Source organism: Microcaecilia unicolor, chromosome 12, assembly GCF_901765095.1.
Source record: "Microcaecilia unicolor chromosome 12, aMicUni1.1, whole genome shotgun sequence".
Taxonomy (NCBI): Eukaryota; Metazoa; Chordata; class Amphibia; order Gymnophiona; family Siphonopidae; genus Microcaecilia; species Microcaecilia unicolor.
Genome location: NC_044042.1, coordinates 66240757 through 66260722, shown reverse-complemented (window position 1 = coordinate 66260722; position 19966 = coordinate 66240757). Strand labels below are relative to the sequence as shown.

At 42.5% G+C, this 19966-nt stretch overlaps 1 protein-coding gene across 2 annotated transcripts in view; it reads right to left on the bottom strand.

Moving 5' to 3' along the window:
* Positions 1 to 342: 342 nt before the first annotated feature.
* The window catches only part of SOCS7 (suppressor of cytokine signaling 7), a 37359-nt gene continuing 17735 nt past the window's right edge, over positions 343 to 19966 (bottom strand). The window contains exons 2-10 of one of the 2 annotated variants that reach the window (XM_030220621.1): positions 19418 to 19482; positions 18397 to 18501; positions 17499 to 17600; positions 17186 to 17319; positions 16885 to 17053; positions 15752 to 15880; positions 5896 to 6031; positions 3803 to 3958; positions 343 to 3282 (exon numbers count right to left, since the gene is read on the bottom strand). In XM_030220621.1, the coding sequence (XP_030076481.1) occupies positions 3838 to 3958; positions 5896 to 6031; positions 15752 to 15880; positions 16885 to 17053; positions 17186 to 17319; positions 17499 to 17600; positions 18397 to 18501; positions 19418 to 19482 (961 nt within the window). In that variant the 3' untranslated portion in view covers positions 343 to 3282; positions 3803 to 3837. The remainder of the gene's footprint in view (positions 3283 to 3802; positions 3959 to 5895; positions 6032 to 15751; positions 15881 to 16884; positions 17054 to 17185; positions 17320 to 17498; positions 17601 to 18396; positions 18502 to 19417; positions 19483 to 19966) is intronic. The other variant, XM_030220622.1, reaches the window with a different exon arrangement.

The window sequence follows — 19966 nt, the reverse complement described above, 5'->3', positions numbered from 1 at the left end:
TTGTAAAGAAAGCTCATTCCAGATTTTACTGGCTTGAAAAGTAAAAGGACTATCATACATTCATTTATACAAATGTTTTTGATAAGAGGGCCTAAAGTTCAAGAAGGCAAAAACAAAATCATGTTTAACACTGGACACTGTAAAGTTATGGTTATTCGAAACTCTTCATGTCCCCAATTTTTATTGCACTTCCTCTAAGCAAGCCCCTGTTACGCTCATCCTACACAGAGTGCACCTTCAGGGTTTATGTATCAGGTGAGGGGAATCAGACATCATTCCATGTTGGATGTGTGCATGAAAAATTTATCTTATAGATAACATACATTCCAGACACACAATGAGTGATTTCTAAACATTTTATTTCAAATTCCCACCAAACTCCAATCTTCCCATCCCTCGCCACAGCACCCCATCCCACCCCTTTCAAAAAAGAAAAAAAAAATCTGAACTGCAATAAAAATAAACTTACAAAACACAGATTTAACCCCACAGAAACATTTCTAAAATCAGGTGTGGGACACAATCTGCAACATTTGTTATCACCTCCTGGAGAGATCCAGACATGCCTATTGATACAGTATATACAAACAGCCCCCAATATTCCCTATCCCAAACACTACAATACCCATAGTGCAGTCCAGAGATTTGCAGCAACACACACCAAGATTGGCCTTCAAATTTGTTCACCTTTTAGTACCATATATTATGAAAATAAATTATATAGCAAGTATTTTAATAAATTAAGCACAAAAACAAAAGACACAAAAGAGAAAAAAGCAGCGCATCTCAGACCATCACCTGAAGACAAACCACAAAAACCTCAGCTATAGTCAGGCACAGCTCCCAGGAAGAAAAGTCCATGCTGAGTTTGCAAGGGAACGCCACAAATTTCATTATATCTCAGCATTAGAGAAGCTGTACTGGTGTATCAGCATGGCCATAGCTGGGACTCACAGCATCTGTGGCTTTGATGGAACAGTTTTCTGCTCACACGAAGATTAAAAAGAATGTATGCATTTAGGACAAAGTCCGGTAAGTCAGCTTAAAAGCAGAACCCAGAAGCTCGACTCTCTCAGCCTGCTGTGCACAATATGTACCTGATGAAATTCTCTTTGAAAGTAGAGCTGCCCACCAAAAGTCCTAGCACAAGCGTGAACTTTGCCCTAGGACCTGTATTTACTACCTTCCTATTTCTGTATTGAAATGCTTTAGGATGGTATTTCTATCGCTTTCTTTCATGCCCAAAGTATCATAATATAATACTAGACACCACACTTCAGCTGCACCCAGGCTGCAGTTCCGCATATTATACAGCAGTTAGGTGATTACTCAGGATCTCTGGACCCCTCCCATAGCAGGCAAGAAAGAGTCACCCCTCCAGGATCCTACTGCAACACGAAGGAGTTAATGAAACAAGATCACATTCTTCCTCTTTCCATTGGCTTTTCCAAATTAAATAGAAATATCTTCAGTAGTAAGTGCAGATACCAGTAAAAATCCATCTTGCCACCAGTAAATACCTGGCAGAATTGTTTAAGTAGAGGGAGGTGGAAGGAAAATAGGGATAGGTAGCCAGAACATTTTTGTTTCAAAACAAATGTTAATTGTGCACAGTCTTTTTAAAGAGCATGCACTATTTGCATACGAGTTCATAATTTTTCCTGATGGTGCACACATGCAAACTACTGTGCATGCGCAAGCATACACAAACAGTGCATGCTCTTTAAGAACAGTGTGCACTATTATTAGTGAATGTCATTCACTGCACACGACAGCCGATCCCTAGTGGAAAATAATTAGATCCTTCCAAGACCATTTATCATTCAGTCAAGTGCTGGTCAGTGGGTTATCAAAGCCCACAAAGCAGTTTCTTCTCAGTGTTATGTCCCTGGCATGGAGACTCTCCTGCTCATAGGAACATATATGGCTCTTTCCTGCATCCAGTGCTGATCAACGGCATTTAGCCTTTCACATTCTAACAATGCAGAGTTCCAGCTGAACAGACGCTCACAATATGTCGGCAATCATCAGCGTAACAGCCCAAACCCGAAGAAACATTCCAGTTCTCTAAAGTTAGAAAAGAAGCCAAAGAGGCGTTAATATCTGTTTCTTAATTGGAATCTTCCTTCTTTTGTAAAGGAGATTCAAGGATTCTTTGCCACTGTAACCTCTCAACCTTTAAAGTATGCGTAAAAGCACAAATCCCACAGGAGTGGTCCCGGTGTGGAAGGGAAGCATTTCTGGGAGTAGGTTCTTCACCTTTGGTGATTACAGGTACTTGTCCAAGTAATCTCTCACCCATTCAACTGAAGGAGCTAAAGTTAAAGCAATGCTCACTGGTACAGTTTTTTTCTACACCTCTGATACTGATTCACTTTTCCTACACACAGCTTATTACAAGAACGAGGTGAGTAAGGGAGGTCAACTGAAATTTACTTTTCCTACTCCTACGTAAATCTAAACAAGAGGCAAAATAGCATCTTGCATTCTATCTTCTCACAAACCAAACTATATGAGCGTGTCTAAGGGAGAACCTAAACCTCTCAAAGGCCCACATGAAGCCCAAGACAACAGGCTGCACATCAAATTCAGAGAGGTGGCAAGGAAATTACAACAAAAGCAGACAGCAGAAAGACTGCAAAGCCAAGTGTACTGTCACAATACCGCCTGAATAGTAAGTTTCCTGTTGTGCTGCTTATCCTCTCACCACCACAGCACCACTTACTCATCCATCTATTCAGTACAAGAGAGATAACAGTATGCAGAAGAGAAGGGTTTCTATTTCACATTTTTACCCCACCCTATCAATTCCTGAGGCTCACAGCTAAAGCTTCCTCACCACCGACAGTACATAAGCAGGCTCTGCTGACATACTATCCAGACCCTAAGCTCTAGCAGACACTTGCCAGAAAAGTGCTGGGTCATTCTCCAGCCTTCCGCTCCCACCCCTGTGCACATTTACCACCACCATTTCCTGTTCTCACAGATGTGACCTGCCCAAGTGGTTTCTATTTCCCGTTCTGCTGGAGACAACAACCGGAGAAAAAAGAAAAATCCCCATTAAAAAAAAAAAATAGCACATTAAACCAACACATTCTCCACAGCTGCAGGACCTATGACAGTTTCTTTGCAGTCCAGTAACTCCCTAGAAGTTGAAATGTGTTTGTTTGCAGTCCAACCACATCTGGGGACAGAAGTCATAGTCGTACATGCAGCCACTTCCTCTTTCTTCTCTTTGTAGGGATTTCATTTGGTTCATTGCAAGTATCAATGACAAAGTTCCTTTAGAAAAGAGAAAAAGATATATTAACTAAGTGTCTTGTTTGTTTGCAATGTATCTCATATGACTGTTTTTGATAATCTGTTACCTTTGTACATGTTAATAAAGACATCCAAAAATGTTTAAAAAAAAAAAAGAGAAAAAATAAATTCAATCAATGCTGAAGGTAGTACCTGTAATATAGTGGCCAAGATCAAGCTCCTGCAACATCACTACAGGAATCCAGAGGGAAGATGACAAGATAGAAGTGCATTAGCAAGACAGAGCTGTGTGTGTGTATGCAGGGGGTGGGGGCAGAGAGGATCCTCAGTACTGAAGCATCATGCAGAAGGTAGGTGCACAAGCAGATGAGGGTTGGGGGGGTCCCTCAGTACTGGAGCAGCAGAGGATACTGCAGGGAAGAACTGTGTACAAGTACAGTCCTGCCCTTATGAAGTTGGACCTTCAACAGGTTGTATTAGATTCACACTTTTAAAGAAGCCCTACTCAAAGTGCACAGTCTGGGGCAACTTCAGTTCTCACCAGAAGTGGCAGTAGAAGATGGGTTCTAAGCCCTGCTACGTAGAGGACTCTATCTCAGGCTCTTGTTTGGAGAGCTGGTGAGTCTCCTTCAGCGACAGGTATACTTCCTCCTGAGGATCGTAGTAATAGAACTTTCGCAAGTAAGAGATCAAGGGTCTAGGAAAGAGAAAAGTTAATTATACCAGACCTTAGAGTTGAAAAGCTGCCATTAGAGACAGAAACTGAGCATGAGGAAAGCAAACTGATGCGTTCTGTGATAGACTAAGATCTGTCTGCTCATCCTTCCTCTCTTTCACTGTCAAAGCCCTTTGTTTCCCGGGACAGCTCAAGGTAGATTCTGTAGCAAGAGTTGGCAAAAACTGCAGCAACTATGATATATTTGCAAACTGAAGATTTTTTTTCTTTTCTTTTTTAACAGTGCTCAAACAGCATTTTTTTTTTGTTGTTTTAATAAGGGCAGGAGAGGACGCCAGAGCAAAAGAAACTTCAGGCTCTTTTTAAAGTCATAGAACCACAAACCCCGGTCAGGCAGAGGAGGGGGAGGAAGGGAGGGACCTGGCACCACCAAGTGTGCACCCAAGTCCCAGGACCATGACACCTCAGACCCTAGAAGCTCGACTAGACCTTGGAGACCAGGCCAGGAGCCAATCAATCCAGAACTACATGGTTATGACCATCCACCTGCTAGGTAGAGAGAATACTGAAGTTAAGGTGGCTGCACATGACCACATATAGTAGACCTCTGACATTTTTCCTATCTCCATCTGCTGGTACAGGGACATAACCCACATCTCTGAATTGATCTGTAGGACGTTATGGAATTGTATATTAGGGTTACTTTATTCACTTTACAACAAAAGTCATTACTGAGATTTCTGTGTTCACTTATTTGGTTCTTTATTCAGCAAAGACGGATCTTGGTGGTCAGAGCTGGGAAGAGGAGGGATAGCATATACAAGAGAGGAGGAGGAGACAGAGAAGAAGGAGAAAGGATGACAAAGAAAGGGAAGGATAAGGGTGTAAGAGGAGAAAGTTGAGATCTGGAAATATGGAAGGCAACATTGGATCAAGAGAGGCAAGCCACTCCTTTCAACACTGATCCCTCTTCATTCATGTCATTTAATCCTCTCAATCGCATCCCACAGCCCTTTTGATTCCCTCACTCGCTCTTTCCCTACACAATTCCATCTGCTCTCCTCACTTCACTCACAGCTTACTTACTCACCCAACCCAATCCCCTCACTAAAATGCCTCACTCTCTTAATCCCCTCTCTCTTCACTCACTCCTGCCCCCCTCCTTTACACTCACTTATTTTACCCTCTCTACCCCATTTCTTCATTTACCCTCCCCCCTTTGTAACGCAACATTAGGGAAACTGTAGTACAGTACCTTAAAATGCATCTTCCCCATTACCATGCAGAATATCACAATGCTGGTGCTGCACAGTTCAAACAATGACACTCAAGGTGCAACAGAAGGGGAGGGCATGGCCTGAAGCAATGCACTCCTGCTGTTCTAGAATCATGCCAAATGGGGGAGCAGGATAATGCCCCCTCATTGTAGCCACTTCCACTGCTCCAGCCACCGTCTCCTACAGATTCTAAATAGAATAGGAAACTCCATGGCAACAGCTAGATTTTGTAGCTTGCCATGTGAACACAACTGTAGGAATCAGGAGGCCTGGTCACTACCATTCCATCTGTACCACAGTACTACAGACATTTGTGCAAGAAAACTCATTCACTGATGCTACATCTCACTGACTGTGCCAGGACAGTGAACTTGCTTAGCAGTAACAGGAGGTCTCTATAGACAACACAATAAACCGACCACACAAGTGAGCAAAGCCAACTGATAAAGCTAAAATGGAGCAGCTCTTTCAGTTCAGAGAACACTAGAAGTTTTCCAAGCAAGCTGCCCTTGGACAAACCTCCTCAACTTCAAATCTACTGGGTGAAAAGGATGGGACTGTATGGCTGCTGTTAAACTGTGGTTATCTCATGGATTTTTTTTTTTTGTAATTTCCCAGAAACCAAGAGAGCCCTGTAGCTAATGTCCCAGGTTTACACATTTCATGGAGCAGCAGACTTACTTGGGTAGTGGGAGCTCTGGAATGTGATCTATCCGGACGAGTTGCCGGATGCGAAAGCGGCACAGGTGCTGCAGAGACTTCACATTACTGAACCGAGAGACAGGAAATAGAAGCTGGACTGGAGTTGGAGGGAGACCTTTGAAACAGAAAGGAAAAGGAGAAATGGAATGGAGATCAGCATAAGACATGCAAGAGCAAAAACAAACAGCAACAATAAGAAGGAACTATCCAAGCAGGAATCTAGGAAGGAGAAAATCTACTCATGTCCTCTCTATGGAAAATGTAGCTGCACACCTGTAACAGATGCTCTCTGTGGACAGTAGGATCCAACAGTCATACAAGTGGGTGATGATACCAAGACAGAGCCGAGTTGGGTCTGTACCCCCAGAGTTCACAAAAACCTGGTAAAGTTCTCTGAGCCTGTGTGGGTGTTCCTGCGCTTCCTAACAGTACAGTATCCTCAATCAGTTTTATGGCAAGTTTCAAAACTGGGAGAGAAGGGAGTGACAGTGTAACTGTAGAATCCTGCTGTCCACAGAGAACACCAATTAAAGGTATGCAACTATATTTATTTCCACGAACAAGAAACCACATAAATAGAGAATCCCAAGCTGAAAGCTGCAAATAACTACTCCATAATCCAGCAACCTGTGTGGTGAATCTGGTGGAAGAAGGCTGAAATGTTATATAGGCTGCAAAGGACTGCCTAGAAACTTAAAGTGTGAACTGATGAACATGTTGCTGCTTTGCAAAATGTCATTCACGGATAACATCTATCTGAACTGCCATAGTTCTGAGGTGGTGAGCCATTACACTTTTGGAGAGTTTCAATCCACTCTGTTTGTAACAGAATGAGATACAATTTACAATCCAATTAGTATTCTATTCTGATCATACTATAAGAAAAGCTGGGAAAGTCTATTTGCTATTATGGTTCTTTGAAGGTAGCTCTGCAGTTCATACTTACAATCTAAATATGGAATATTTCTTCCTGCATATTTGTACAAATCATAAGAAAAAAAACCCAGAAAAACATAACAGATTGATATGGAAATCCGAGACTTATCTTAGGAAGGAATTTGGGATGAGTCCTCAGAACTAATTTGTGTTTATATGTATGGTTGGTAATACACCAGTGCTTGAATTTCGCCAGTTCTGTATGTTGAGGTAATAGCTACTAGGAATTGGGTTTTCCAGGAAACCCTTTAATGAAGTGAATTTTAAAAGGGTTGAATGGATATTTCATGAGCTAGATAAACACCAAGTTCAAATCCCAGGCTGTAGCGTGCTAACACACAGTCTAGAATTTATTAGACCTTTCAAGAATTTGGCTACTAGCGAATGCTTGGAGATAGCAACGTAACAATACAGTCAATGACCAGCCTATAGAACTAGATGTGTTTGTATCAAAATAGCACTGATAGAAAAAGGTACTGCAGAAGAAAGGGTACATCAAAACCGATCTCTGAACCCTGCTGCTACACCTAAAACCAAATCTGTTTCATCTGAAGTTACTTCACTTCTTGGTCATGTTCTCTCTCACTGCCAAGACCAGGTATTGCACTCTACTGGACAGCTGTAAGTGTGCAATCATTTGCCTTTCAATAACCATGCCAAGGAAACTAGAGTTCTCAGTCTGAGGTACATTAGCTCACCATTCTGCTACATGAGGAAGGTTGGTGTGTGTTTGGAAGTACTATGTAGGGTTTACTTGCTAATTTTTAAAAATAAGAAAACCAAATTTGTCTTGGCCAGTATGATACCAATCTTACCAGATGGGCTGAGACTTGTTGAAATATTTTGAATCACTTGATATTAACAGAATTGGAGGAAACACAGAATAGCTCTTCTCCCATGAAATTGTCAATGCACCCAGCACTAGATAGAAAGAACATGCTAGATAAAAACCATGGAGAAATTAGGTCTTACCTGATAATTTCTTTCCATTAGTCATTCCCACTATTCAAGAACCTGTGGGATAGTTGTGTCCACCAACCAGCAGGTGGAGACAGAATTGAAAACTGAGCAGAGACATCTCTCTTTGCATCCAGTCCAGCTCCTCAGTATTTACTTAGACAAGCAGTAAGGAGAAACTCACAACCTTAAACAACTCGCTAACCTAACACTAACCAGGCAAGCAAACATGTGTTGAACTCTCATCTCTGGACAACTTGTACAGAACAAGAGATAAGCAGGAAGCACCACTCAAAGTGACAGTCATTTTCTGATCCATTACAGGGGGGTGGGGGGGGGGGGGGGGCTCTGGAATAGCAGGAAGCACTAATGGAAAGAAAATTATCAAGACAGACTTAATTTCTCCTTCCATTATGTAGCTTCCCACTATACTAGAACCTGTGGGATGTTCAAAAGCAATCCCTAGAGCGGGTGAGATCCTGGCACTGCTGCCTTGAGGACCGAAGTCCCAAACCTGACTTCTAAGCACACTGCAACATCCACCCTGTACTGCTTGGCAAAGGTATGCAGTGACCACATTGCTGCCTTGCAAATATCCCACCAGAGACAGTAAGGTAGTCACTGCCCAGGATGTTGCTATATGCCTCGTAGAATAAGCCCACAAGGATTGAGGAGCCTGCTTCCCTGCAAGCAAATAAGCTGACACTATAGTTTCCTTCAACCATCTAGCATTGTGGGCAAATTATGAAACTCATTCGTGACTTCCAGGTATCTAATGAGGACTATACGCACATCGAGAAACTCCAAGGAAGAATACTGAGCCTCTTTGTCCTCTCTGTGAAAGACCAGAAACGTCACAGATTAGTCTAGATGAAATACTGATACCACTTTCATAAGAATGGAAAGAACCATGCGCAGGGAGAACTTTGCCTCTGAAAAGCAAAGAAAGAGATCCTGACAAGAGAGCCTGAAGCTCCAAAACCCTATATGCCGACAGTTCATTTATTCATTCATGCATTCAAGTATTTATATACTGCTTAGACCTAAGTGGTTTACAGTTTCATTTTACAGGTTCTCAATCTCCACCTGCTGGTTGATGGACAACTATCCCACAGGTTCTAGCATAGTGAGAAGTTACGTAATGGAAAAGGCCTATTCAGTCTGCCTATCCATACCAACTACTAATCTCTACTACGCCTTCCTCTCCCTTTGTGATTGTATGTGTTTGTCTAATGCCCTCTCCACCACATTCACTAGGAGGCCATTCCAAACATCCACCAATCCTTCCCATATAGAAGGATCTGCTTAGATTCCCTTGAGACTCAGTAGAACCTCAGGCCAGGACGTATCTTCTGGTTTAGATTCATTTTTTTATTTGCTGTAGTGAAGGACTGGATGGTAGTCCTAGAAACATACTGTGGCTAGCTGATTGCAAAAAACTTTCATTAACATCATGTTCCCATGACTCAGTCCTTGATCTGGACCCAAAGTATGTCCTTTATTTTAGAGAAATCAGAAGGAAAGAATGAACTAGAGATTTTGAAAAGGTCACCTGGAAGCTCCCCTGAGGAGGCAGATTTATGCTTCATTGGTGAAGGATGCCTAGACCAGTTTGAATCATACTGTACCCTTCTTTCAAGAATTTCCTTCTTAGCTCTGTGATAACTGAATGGAACTGTGAGGGAGATTTGAGTCCTTTCTTCTTAAGGTTACTAGCCCAATTTATATTTTCTCTTATTTATTAGGATTAACTGCATTTTTAAAAGAATTCACTCAAGGCGATGTACAGCAAGAATAAGTCAAAACACAGGCAATATACAATTACAGCAGTAAAACTATTCAAAAAGCAATAAGGCATAGTATGCTACATTACAATATCGCCACAATGCATAATAAAACAAAGTTACTCACCTGTAGCAAGTGTTCTCTGAGGAAAGCAAATCGGGTATTCTCACAGTTGGGTGATGTCATCTGACAGAGCCTGGTACGGACACTGACTAGCAATTAGACTGTAGAAGTTTCTAGCAGAATCGCAGCACACATGCGCTGGTGCCTCCTTGCCCAACACTCGAATGTGAGTCCCTCAATCATGCAACTTAGCTAAAGAACTCAACTTCAAAGGGATGTGGGAAGGTATGTGAGAATACCTGCTCTGCTGTCCTCAGAGAACATTTGCTACAGGTAAATTCACTTTCTCCAAGGACAAGCAGGCCAATTGTATTCTCACAGTAGGGAATCCCTAGCTACCAGGCTCAATTAAAACAACAATGCTAAGACAACAGGGACTCAAAATGATGAGGTCTTGAAGTCAATCAACCTGAAAAACTATATACGTTCTAGTTGTGAAGGTGCAGCCTGGAACAGAACAAAACTGGGCTGGGGGCGGTGGGGGGGAGACAGATGGATTCTACAGACCGAACAAATTCTGCACGTCAAGTATCCTGCTCAATGCAGTAATGAGATGTGAATGTGTAAACAGAAGACCACGTCGCAGCTTTGCAAATCTCCTCTAGGAAGGCTGACCTTAAGAGGGCTACCGATGTTACCATGGCTCTGACATTATGAGCCTTGACATGACCCTCTAGAGTCAATCCAGCCTGGGCATAAGTAAAGCAAATGCAATCTGCTAGCCAATCAGAAATTGTGTGTTTGATGACTATCCCCACCTGGTTTGGGTCAAAAGAAACAAAAAGCTGGGTGGCATGTCTATGGGCTTTAGTCCTCTGTATATAGCGGGCTAAGGCTCACTTGCAATCTAAAATATGCAGTTCACTTTCACCAGGCATGTGGTTTCAGGAAAAATGTTGGCAGAAAACTGACAGAATGCTGGGCTCGATGGACCTTTGGTATTTTCCTAGTATGGCATTACTTATGTACTTTAAGATGGAACTCCAACACTACCTTTTCTATTGTGATCAAACTTAGTGTAAGTTGGATCTGCTACTAGGGCCTGAAGCTCACCGACTCTGTGAGCTAGGGTGACCACCACCAAAAACACAACTTTCCAGGTCAAATACTTCAGATGACAGGAATAAAGTGGTTCAAAAGAAGCTTTCATCAGCTGGGTGAAGACAACGTTAAGATCCCAGGACATGGTGGGAGATTTGATGGAGGGCTTTGTCAACAGCAAACCTCTCATGAAGAGAACAACTAAAGGCTGGACAGAGGTGGGCTTACTTCCTACATGTTGATAAGCACTAACTGCGCTGAGATGAATCCTTACCGAGTTGACTTTTAAACCCGGTGCAGGAGGTTATTCAAGCAGTTTTTGTATAGGGAAAATGAAGTGATCTAAGGTTTTGCCCTCACACCAGATGGCAAACCTTCTCCACTTAAAAAATTAACACCTCTTAGTGGAGTCTTATCTAGAAGCCAGCAAGACACAAAAGACACCCTCAGACAAATCGAAATACCAAAATTCTACACTCTCAACATCCAAGCTGTGAGGGCCAGGGATTAGAAGTTGGGATGCAGAAGGGATCTTCAGCCAATAAATTTCCTGGTCTTGTCTGAGTTTCAGCAAATTTTTCTCTATGAGAGGTATTGGAGGATACACATAAGACCCTTCCCCCAGTGTAGGGGAAAGGCATCTGACGCTAGTCTGCCATGTGATCTGAGCCTGCAACAGAACTGGGGGACTTTGTTGTTGAGATGAATGGCAAAAAGATCCAATGAGGCCCCACTATCGGAATTTCTTGCGAGCTATGACCATGTTGAGAGACCAGACCACTTGTGCGATTGCAAAGCTCTGCTCAGTCTATCCGCCAGGCTGTTCTCCTTACCTGCCAGGTACATGGCTCGAAGGACCATTACATGAAGGAGAGCCCACTGCCACATCTCTACTGCCTCCTGACACAAGGGGTAGGATCCCATACCCTCCTGCTTGTTCAAGTAGAACACTACATCCTGGTTGTCCATTTGAATTAGAATAATTTGGTTTTGTAGCCGATCTCCGAAAGCCTTTAGAGCATTCCAAATGGCCCTGAGCTTGAGGAAGTTGACATGGCAAGTCTGATCCTGAGCAGATCAAGATCCCTGGGTATGAAACCCATCTACATGAGCTCCCCATCCCAAGTTGGATGCATCCATTGTTAGCACCTTCTGAGGTGGTGGAATTTGGAATGGTAATCCCTCAGTCAAATTTGTCCCAATTGTCCACCACAGAAGAGCATGAGTCAATTCTGAAGGAATCTGCATGACATCCGTTAGGTTTCCAGCCTCCTGTGATCACTGGGGAGCTAGAATCCACTGGGCCTCTTTCAAATGGAGATGTGCCATGGGAGTGACATGCATTGTCAAGGCCATATGGCTCATTAATCTCTAGGTGAGATTACAGTAATGCGTTACAGTACAGCATAATGTGGAACATCAGTAGTGCGTATAATTAGCCATAGAATTTCCTGAAAAGGTAGGTCTTTAGTTCTTTTCTGAACTAGAGATAGTTTGTAATGCTTCTTGTGACCTTAGGTAGCAAATTCCACCATTTGGAGCGCCGATAGTAAATCCAGCCATGTAGATGGATTTGTAAATTGTGTTTCTGCAGTTGGGTAAGTGAAGTAGTAAATAATTTCTGATAATATTTATTTAAAATAATAATAAATATATATGACATCAGCGACCTCCTTAACCTTGTCCCCAAAAAAGACTGCCTCCTTGGCAAGGTACTTTCACCAACCTCTCCTGAACCACTGGTTCCAGGTTAGAGATACGCAGCCAAGCGAGTCTGCGCATCCCTACACCCATCGCATAGAGTCTGAACACAAAAATCAAATGAATTGTGAGCGCCCCTGGCCAGATACTTCCTGCACTCCATCTGCTTTTTGGCCAACTAGTGAAGCTCTCCGACCTGCTCCCAAATGAGATAATCCACAAGATTTGGCATATTGCATCCGAAAGATTTCAAGTAAAGGCTCATACAGAGCTGGTAGGACTGGACTGGATACGGGCAATAAGCATTGAGGCCTGAAAAGTCTTCCTCCCGAACAAGTCATGTCACAGCCTCTCTACCTGGGGGAGCTGAAGGCATAAGTCTAGGAACTGCTAGCTGGTTTGAAGACAGATTCGACAACCAAAGTGTGACGAAGCAGTTGGGCCCTCGGGAGCCTTCTGAATATGATACTGCGACCTGCACTGAGAGGGGAAATTCCCAGTTCTTCATCAGTGCATCAGGATAGGGTGCAATGGTACTGTGACCACTTCCTTAGGGAGCAACTCATAATCCAGAACAGATAACATCTCTGCACTTGGCTCCTATTCTGTCTCCAACTTAAATTGGATGGTCGAAGTCATCTCCTTGAAAAAAAAAACGGTTAAACAGACCCTCAGGTGGAGATTTACATCTCTTGAGGTGGGGAAGAATCAGAAGAGACCCCATAAGACTCCTCCTCTGAGAAGTAGAGGTGGTTCTTCTGTGTCCCATGAGCGGCCTCAGACAGACACCTCTTCATACTCAGTGGTAGTTTAAGTCAACAGCCATCGAAGTTGATGCTTGAGGTGCCAATATCAATGGATTGGCCTTCACAGAGCCAAAAATGGCTCTCCTGTTGGACGTGATGCACCCTCTGTGCCCTCAGATGCATATTCTGGAGGTGTTCTTGGACACTGAGAAAAGAATAGCGGCAAAATTAAATTCCTCAATTATGAACCTCAAAAAGGGGCAGCATTCATATTGAGGTTGGCGCTCAGCAATTTGCAAAAAATAAATTTTTAAAAGCTGAAAAACAAACTATTATAAAAGGAATAAAGAAAAATAAAATAAAAATAAATCAAAAACACCGCATGGGTAGGCACTGCAAAGAAGAAATATGCACAGTGAGGAAAACACGACTGAAAAATGAAGACTGAGGAACCTATGCTGGCATGTCAAATGAGAAGGCACCAGCGCATGCACAGTGCAATGCAGCTAGAAACTTCTACAATCTTCTTGCCAGTCAGTGTCAGAACTGGGCTCCATCAGATGACATCACCCGACTGTGAGAATACATCTGGCCTGCTTGTCCTTGGAGAAAATATTTTAAATAAACAACATAGAGTGTAAGCAAAAAAAGGAACATAAGGATAGATAAGATAGAATAACTGAAAATAAGGTGGACTAGCTTAAAGAAAGTTGCATGTGAAGTCAGAAAGATACTTGAATGTTATCTCAGCTAGGATAGGAATGAATAAACATATCCTGCTACAGTATGTGCAGCCAGTGTCGCTCCTTGTGTGTACGGTTTGACTAGCAAGTTAATTACTTCTTCCATTAAGTGCATGAATGAAGAACCAAGCATTCACCTGCTTCCTGAAGTAGAGGTAGTCTTGTGTTAATCCAGGGGTGGGCAACCACAGTCCTCGAGGGCCACAAGGTTTCCACCAAGAATATGGATGAGATCTATTTGACTATACTGGGAGCAGTAGATGCACATCAATCTCATGCATATTGTAAATCGCTTAGCTCTTTATTGATATTAGGTGGTATATCAAATTTTGAATAAATATTTGGAGCAAATCTGAACATTATGTGATGGTCTCATATAGCAGACACTCGGGTTATGTGTGTCCATGATTTAAATTTCCCTATTACACTTAGCCACAATGTTTTCAGGACAGCCACAATGAATATGCATGATAGATTTACATACAATGGAGGCAGTACATGTAAATTTATCTCATGCGTATTCATTGTGGCTATCCTGAAAACATTATGGCTAAGTGTAATAGGGAAATTGTTGACTGGCTAGGTGTATCCTGAGGCCTGGGTTGACAACACCTGCTTTATCACATTCTGGACAATGGAACATAAATTGTGATTTAAGCATCATGTTAAACAGGATTTCTACCAAATGAAACTCAAGTTTTTGCTGAAAACAAAGACTGAACTATTTCTATGTAGCGGAGCCAACTTGATCCACTGTGTTCACTATACTATTGAGAAGCACAGGAATACAAAGGCTCAATGGTTTTTCAGAGTTTTCTGAGCTCTGGGAAGGAAGACCTAACTGGGTTCCATTCTGGTGTTATCACTCACTTGTGTGATGGTAGTGATTCTCCCTGTTCATGGAGAACAAACACACTGTGTGATTAAAACTAGTTCAGTTAGGGGTCACCAGGGGGCACACAGACTTCTTTAGAAATCAGAGCACTGAAAAGCTTACACACATAGGACCTGTCAACAACTACACACTTTCCGAGAACAGGTGGAACTGATCCTCACCCCTACTCTGTCCAGGGTCCTCCTGCAGCATGGCACATTGGTTCCACAAATTCAGTAACAAAGTAAAATGAAACTAGCAGTAAGAAATTTGGTGCTGCTTAAAAAGGTCTGGTTGCCAGTTTTACCCTGCCTTACTGTAAAGCAAGGGGGAATGATCAGTGCTGCTGTAGGTCACTAGCACACACATACACTGCAGAAAGGGTGGAATCTATACACTGGACTACATACAACAATGCACACTACCAACATCTTTCTGTTGTCTCTCTTATACTATTCAAATTCCCCGACTGAGAAATCACTTCAAAAGTCACTAGAGGGACTAGATACACAGTTTGGGAATACGGGATACAAATGTTCTGAGCTAGCTGTTGGCTTCCAAGAGTAAGCATGGGGCATTAATGTCCTAGCAAGAAGCAGAGCAACATTCTACTAAGCTTAGGTTCAGCCTTTCCAGCCAGTCAGGGATGGGAATACTGCAAGTGAAAGAGGCCTGTCAGACTCAGAATACATATATACCAAGTTTTGGAGAGTGGTATCTGGCCAAGAACGATCATCAATGAATTGTCTGAGCAGCTAAGTAACAGGAACATTACCAGTTAACTGTAAATGAAGACCCATGGTACCATAGCTCCAGCAGAAGCCAGTTCTGATTAAGCTTGATAACCAGAAAGGAAGAAGAATACAGCCAGACCAAGAAAGGACTAAAACAGACAACAGAGCACTCTGGCATCTCTTCAAACAGCATACCCGGCACCCTGGAGCGCAGAAAGTATAGAAATTTGCCATTTTTTGAATGCATAATGGCTCGTTTTATGAACTCCACCACAGACTGACATCGGTCCTCAAACTTTGGGTGACACCATAGGCTGAAGGTTCCTGTCAAGAGAGTGGAAGAATTACTCCATCAAAATGTAAAACTGAAAACAAAAGCTAGAACCTAGGAAAAATGCATGAATAGGAACCATAATACATTCTTCTATCACTGCTCTCCCCATCTGAACCCTGAGCCTGCTATTCCACCAGTTCTAAGACCCCTCACAGCTTTGCCAATGCACCTCACTCCTGCCATGCAGCAACCCCTACTATTCCAGTATTGAAATCCATATACACACACAGCTCTGCCAGTTCACACTCCTGCCCTGCAGTACTTACTGCTATTCCAACACTAAGACTCTTACCGTCTCCCACACACACCTCTGCAACAAACCCTACTATTCTAATATCGAGATTCATACACACGCATACACTCATACACTCTGGCTCTGCAGCACCCTCTACTATTCCTTTACTGAGACCCCCTCCCCCACAAATACACACAAAAACTCTGGTTGTACCTATGCATCTTTGCTCCTGCTCTGAAACACGCTCTGTTAGTCCAATAATGAACTCACTCCCCACAGCTCTGTAGCACCCTGTTATTCCTGAACTGAAACTTTGAAGCACTATTACTGAAAATACCATCAACTCTAAAAGCCAACTCTACAGAACCACTGCAAGGTGGTGAATCTCTGCAGAGTCACAGCATGTGGTTTCTGGTATGTGTGAAACTACAGAAGAGCTAGAGTGACACAAGCCAGTGAAAAAGCCAGACTGAAATCTGGACAATGTCTGTATCAACAATTGCAGAACCTCTCACAGCCTCAACAGCCAACATAACACCTTATCCTCTACTACACAAAAAGCATTACAACTGCTGCTTAAAACAGAAGATGAAGGCCACTGTTCAGGATATTTCCTTCATTAATTCCCATGGCAGAATGCTCCCATAATACACACACTATTTAATGTCCCACATACTCAGCACCTGTTCAGTCTCATTTAATGCCCTTAAGTAGTGTTATGCATAAAGAATCTCCTGTTGTTAACACCAGAACTCTCACCTCTGTAGTGCTCCATTCTTGTGTGATGGGTTATACCCTGTGAACGGAAGCTGAGGCTCAAAATGTAACGAGGGTCTGAGCTATCACGCACTAAGAATGACCCATCAGGCTTCCCTTTCAGTTTCATTTCTGCATCTTCCCAGTTCATGGGTCCCCAGTACCAGCCACACTGTAAAGTAAGGGCATAGCTGTTATCAATGCATAGGGAAAGAAAGGAGGGGGAGGGAGGTCACAGGCACACGATAAGAAAGCCTAGAATTCAGCAGCAAACAATCCTCCACCATAAATATACAGATCCTACCTTCTCTAGTTCTCTTAAGCTGGCTGCAAAGCTGCTGGAATCCGGCCGGTATAGGGGACACTGCAGCTGCTGCACAGGTTGACCTGGAGCAACCACCTCTGTCTGCCTAATAGGGAGGACTCTGGGAAATGCATCTGTATGAAATCAAAGCCAGAACACCTAGCATAAGTATGGAATAAAAATGTGTACACTACAGTTGGCACTTCACAGGACCCTAAGCAGCAACACATTTCACTACAAAACACACAAATATATGGTAGAGCATTTAGTGCTGAGAGCTAGATAAATCTCTGGGCACTAAAGCTGAGCTGACCTGCATTGTGAGGCGGAGGAGGTGGAGGAAGAGGGAAAGACTGAAGAGAACAGCCCATCGGACCCACAAGCACAGATGGAGACTGTGTCCCACTAATATCATCTGCAAGAGGGAAAAAGGGAAGATGAGAGACAGTGACTGGGAGGGTGGAGAACTTATACAGGTCCAGCATCCAAGGAAATACTATAAAGTAAGAGACCAAAGTATTACAGACCCTACAGCAGACTCAAAGAGTGGTCTTTTACCCAAGGAGAAAAAAAAAGGAAGCAGGGCAGAATGACAATAATCACATGCCTATACCACAGAATAAAAGGAAAGACGAGAGAGGATTCAGCAGATGAACAATGAAATGGTTACAAGCTATGTGGTTCACTTTGCTCCATGGGTGGGTCTCATTTTGATAGTGATTATTTGATTCTGGGTCAATTGTTTTTCCTCTATGTCCTGCATTACTGTCCCTGATTAATTATTGTTGTTCTATGCAGCCCATCCTTTTTGTCTCTGATCCTTCATAGTTTAGGTAACTTGTCCTTTTTCTTATTGTGTTATTGTTGTTTTGTAGAACTTTGTGCAAATAAATGTTAACTGCCTTGAAATCTGAAATGTGCAAGTTATAAATACATAATTTGACATTCTCAGACTGATTGATGGCTCCTTCCCATGCTCATAACCACAGCAAATGTGATTCTACACATTATTAGCTGACAGGGAAGAAGAGAGTCACACAGATGTTCTGAAACCTGTAGAGTGCTAAGTTCTGCTCATATAAAGAGTTTGCTTGTAGCAGAGAACAGAAACCATGGGGCTACCCTTCTTTACAAGAGGTTGAACATCACCAGCTCACTTCTCAAGCAGTAAGAGCACCTTCAGAACTATGTGAACTAGTCAAGTGCAGTACCTAGGAGACTCAGGCTCCTGCGGGGTGGAGGTGGTGGAGTAGGAGGGTGTCGAGGGGCCAGTCCTTGCTGAGAGATGTCCACATCCACCAATGACACTGTTTCGCCTGCAGATCAAGAGAGTGGAGATTACTGCAGTCAGAAAGGGAACAAAGTCAGGCAAGATTTCCATATAGAAACTTTCACCTTTCATTTTGCAAATGGAGTACTTCCCCCTATACACCTATATTCTTTGAAAAATTTTCTTTTCCTTGTAACAGAGAAGCAACTTCTGGGCTCAATCAGGCTGAATTACTTTCGGCCCTAATATATTTCTTCCTCTTCTCTGCGAGGCACAGTTGTCACACAATCCAGCAGGAAAAGAAATGACTGTCCATGGCACTCACAATAGCCTACTGAGCTAACAATTTAGCTTTTTTGCACATGGGGATTTATTGGCTATTGACTGTGTCTTATTCATATGGTCTACTTCTAGCACACTTTCCAAAAACTTAGTGGCATAAATTTGACAGTAGATCCACAGAGCACGTGTTTCTCCTCTCACACTGACTCAGAGTTTACATAGCGAATTCTGCAACTGTTCTCACTCTGTGATCAAAAAACGCAATGCACATCATCAAGTTTGTGCAATGACTGAACTATCAATGCAAGTTTCAGGCTTCACCTGACTCAGTTAAGATAAAGGAAACCAAAGGTTCTGCACCTACCCGCCCCTCTCACTTCTAGAAACCCCTAAATCCAAAATGTATCCACTCCTATTTTCTAAGCAATTCATAAAGATACTTCTGTAGAGGAAAACATCCATTCCCAGAAGCTTAGTACCAGCAGAAAATCCAGATCTAAGATATTATATGCCAGAGTTTGGACTGAAAAGTCATTCAAAATACTTTCTAATTATTCCAGTTTCCCACAGAAGAACTCGCTTGCATGTTCCTCTGCAGTTCCAGAAGTCAGCAGTTACACTTTTTTTTTTTCAAATCAGCAAAGGAAGCAGAAGCAGGATAGAATGTTACCATTACTCACCTGTGAAAAGTGGGCTGAAGGAGACCGGAGAAAAGGCACTTTGAGTTCTCGTCAAACGGAGTTTTCTATTCAGTAAAGAAAATAAAGCTATAATAAATGACATGGCAATCGATCTCCCTGCTTTCAACTCTCTGAAGCATTTTTTAAGGACCTTACGATTAGAACTTTTTATTTACAATTTTAGTTCACATGACAGTGACATCTATACAAAAACAAACCTCCCCATTAGTACATAACAGAATGTGGCATACATAGCCTACCTATGTAGAATTATATCTTTCCCCCACAAACAGCCCACTATGCCCTAATAGACATCTGCGACTCACTCCTTTATTAGATTACATTGACTCCCCATTAAAGCAGGATCTCGTTCAAGCTATGTACCTTTATATTCCAGGTATTGCATGAACTGGCTCCAGATTATATGAACCATTTAATAGAAATACCTTCACATAATTCCTTCCTTGGAACCAGGGACCATCTCATACTTCATCCACCAAATTTTAAGAACATGGTACATAAATCAGTACTTTCTGCTGAGTTCACCTA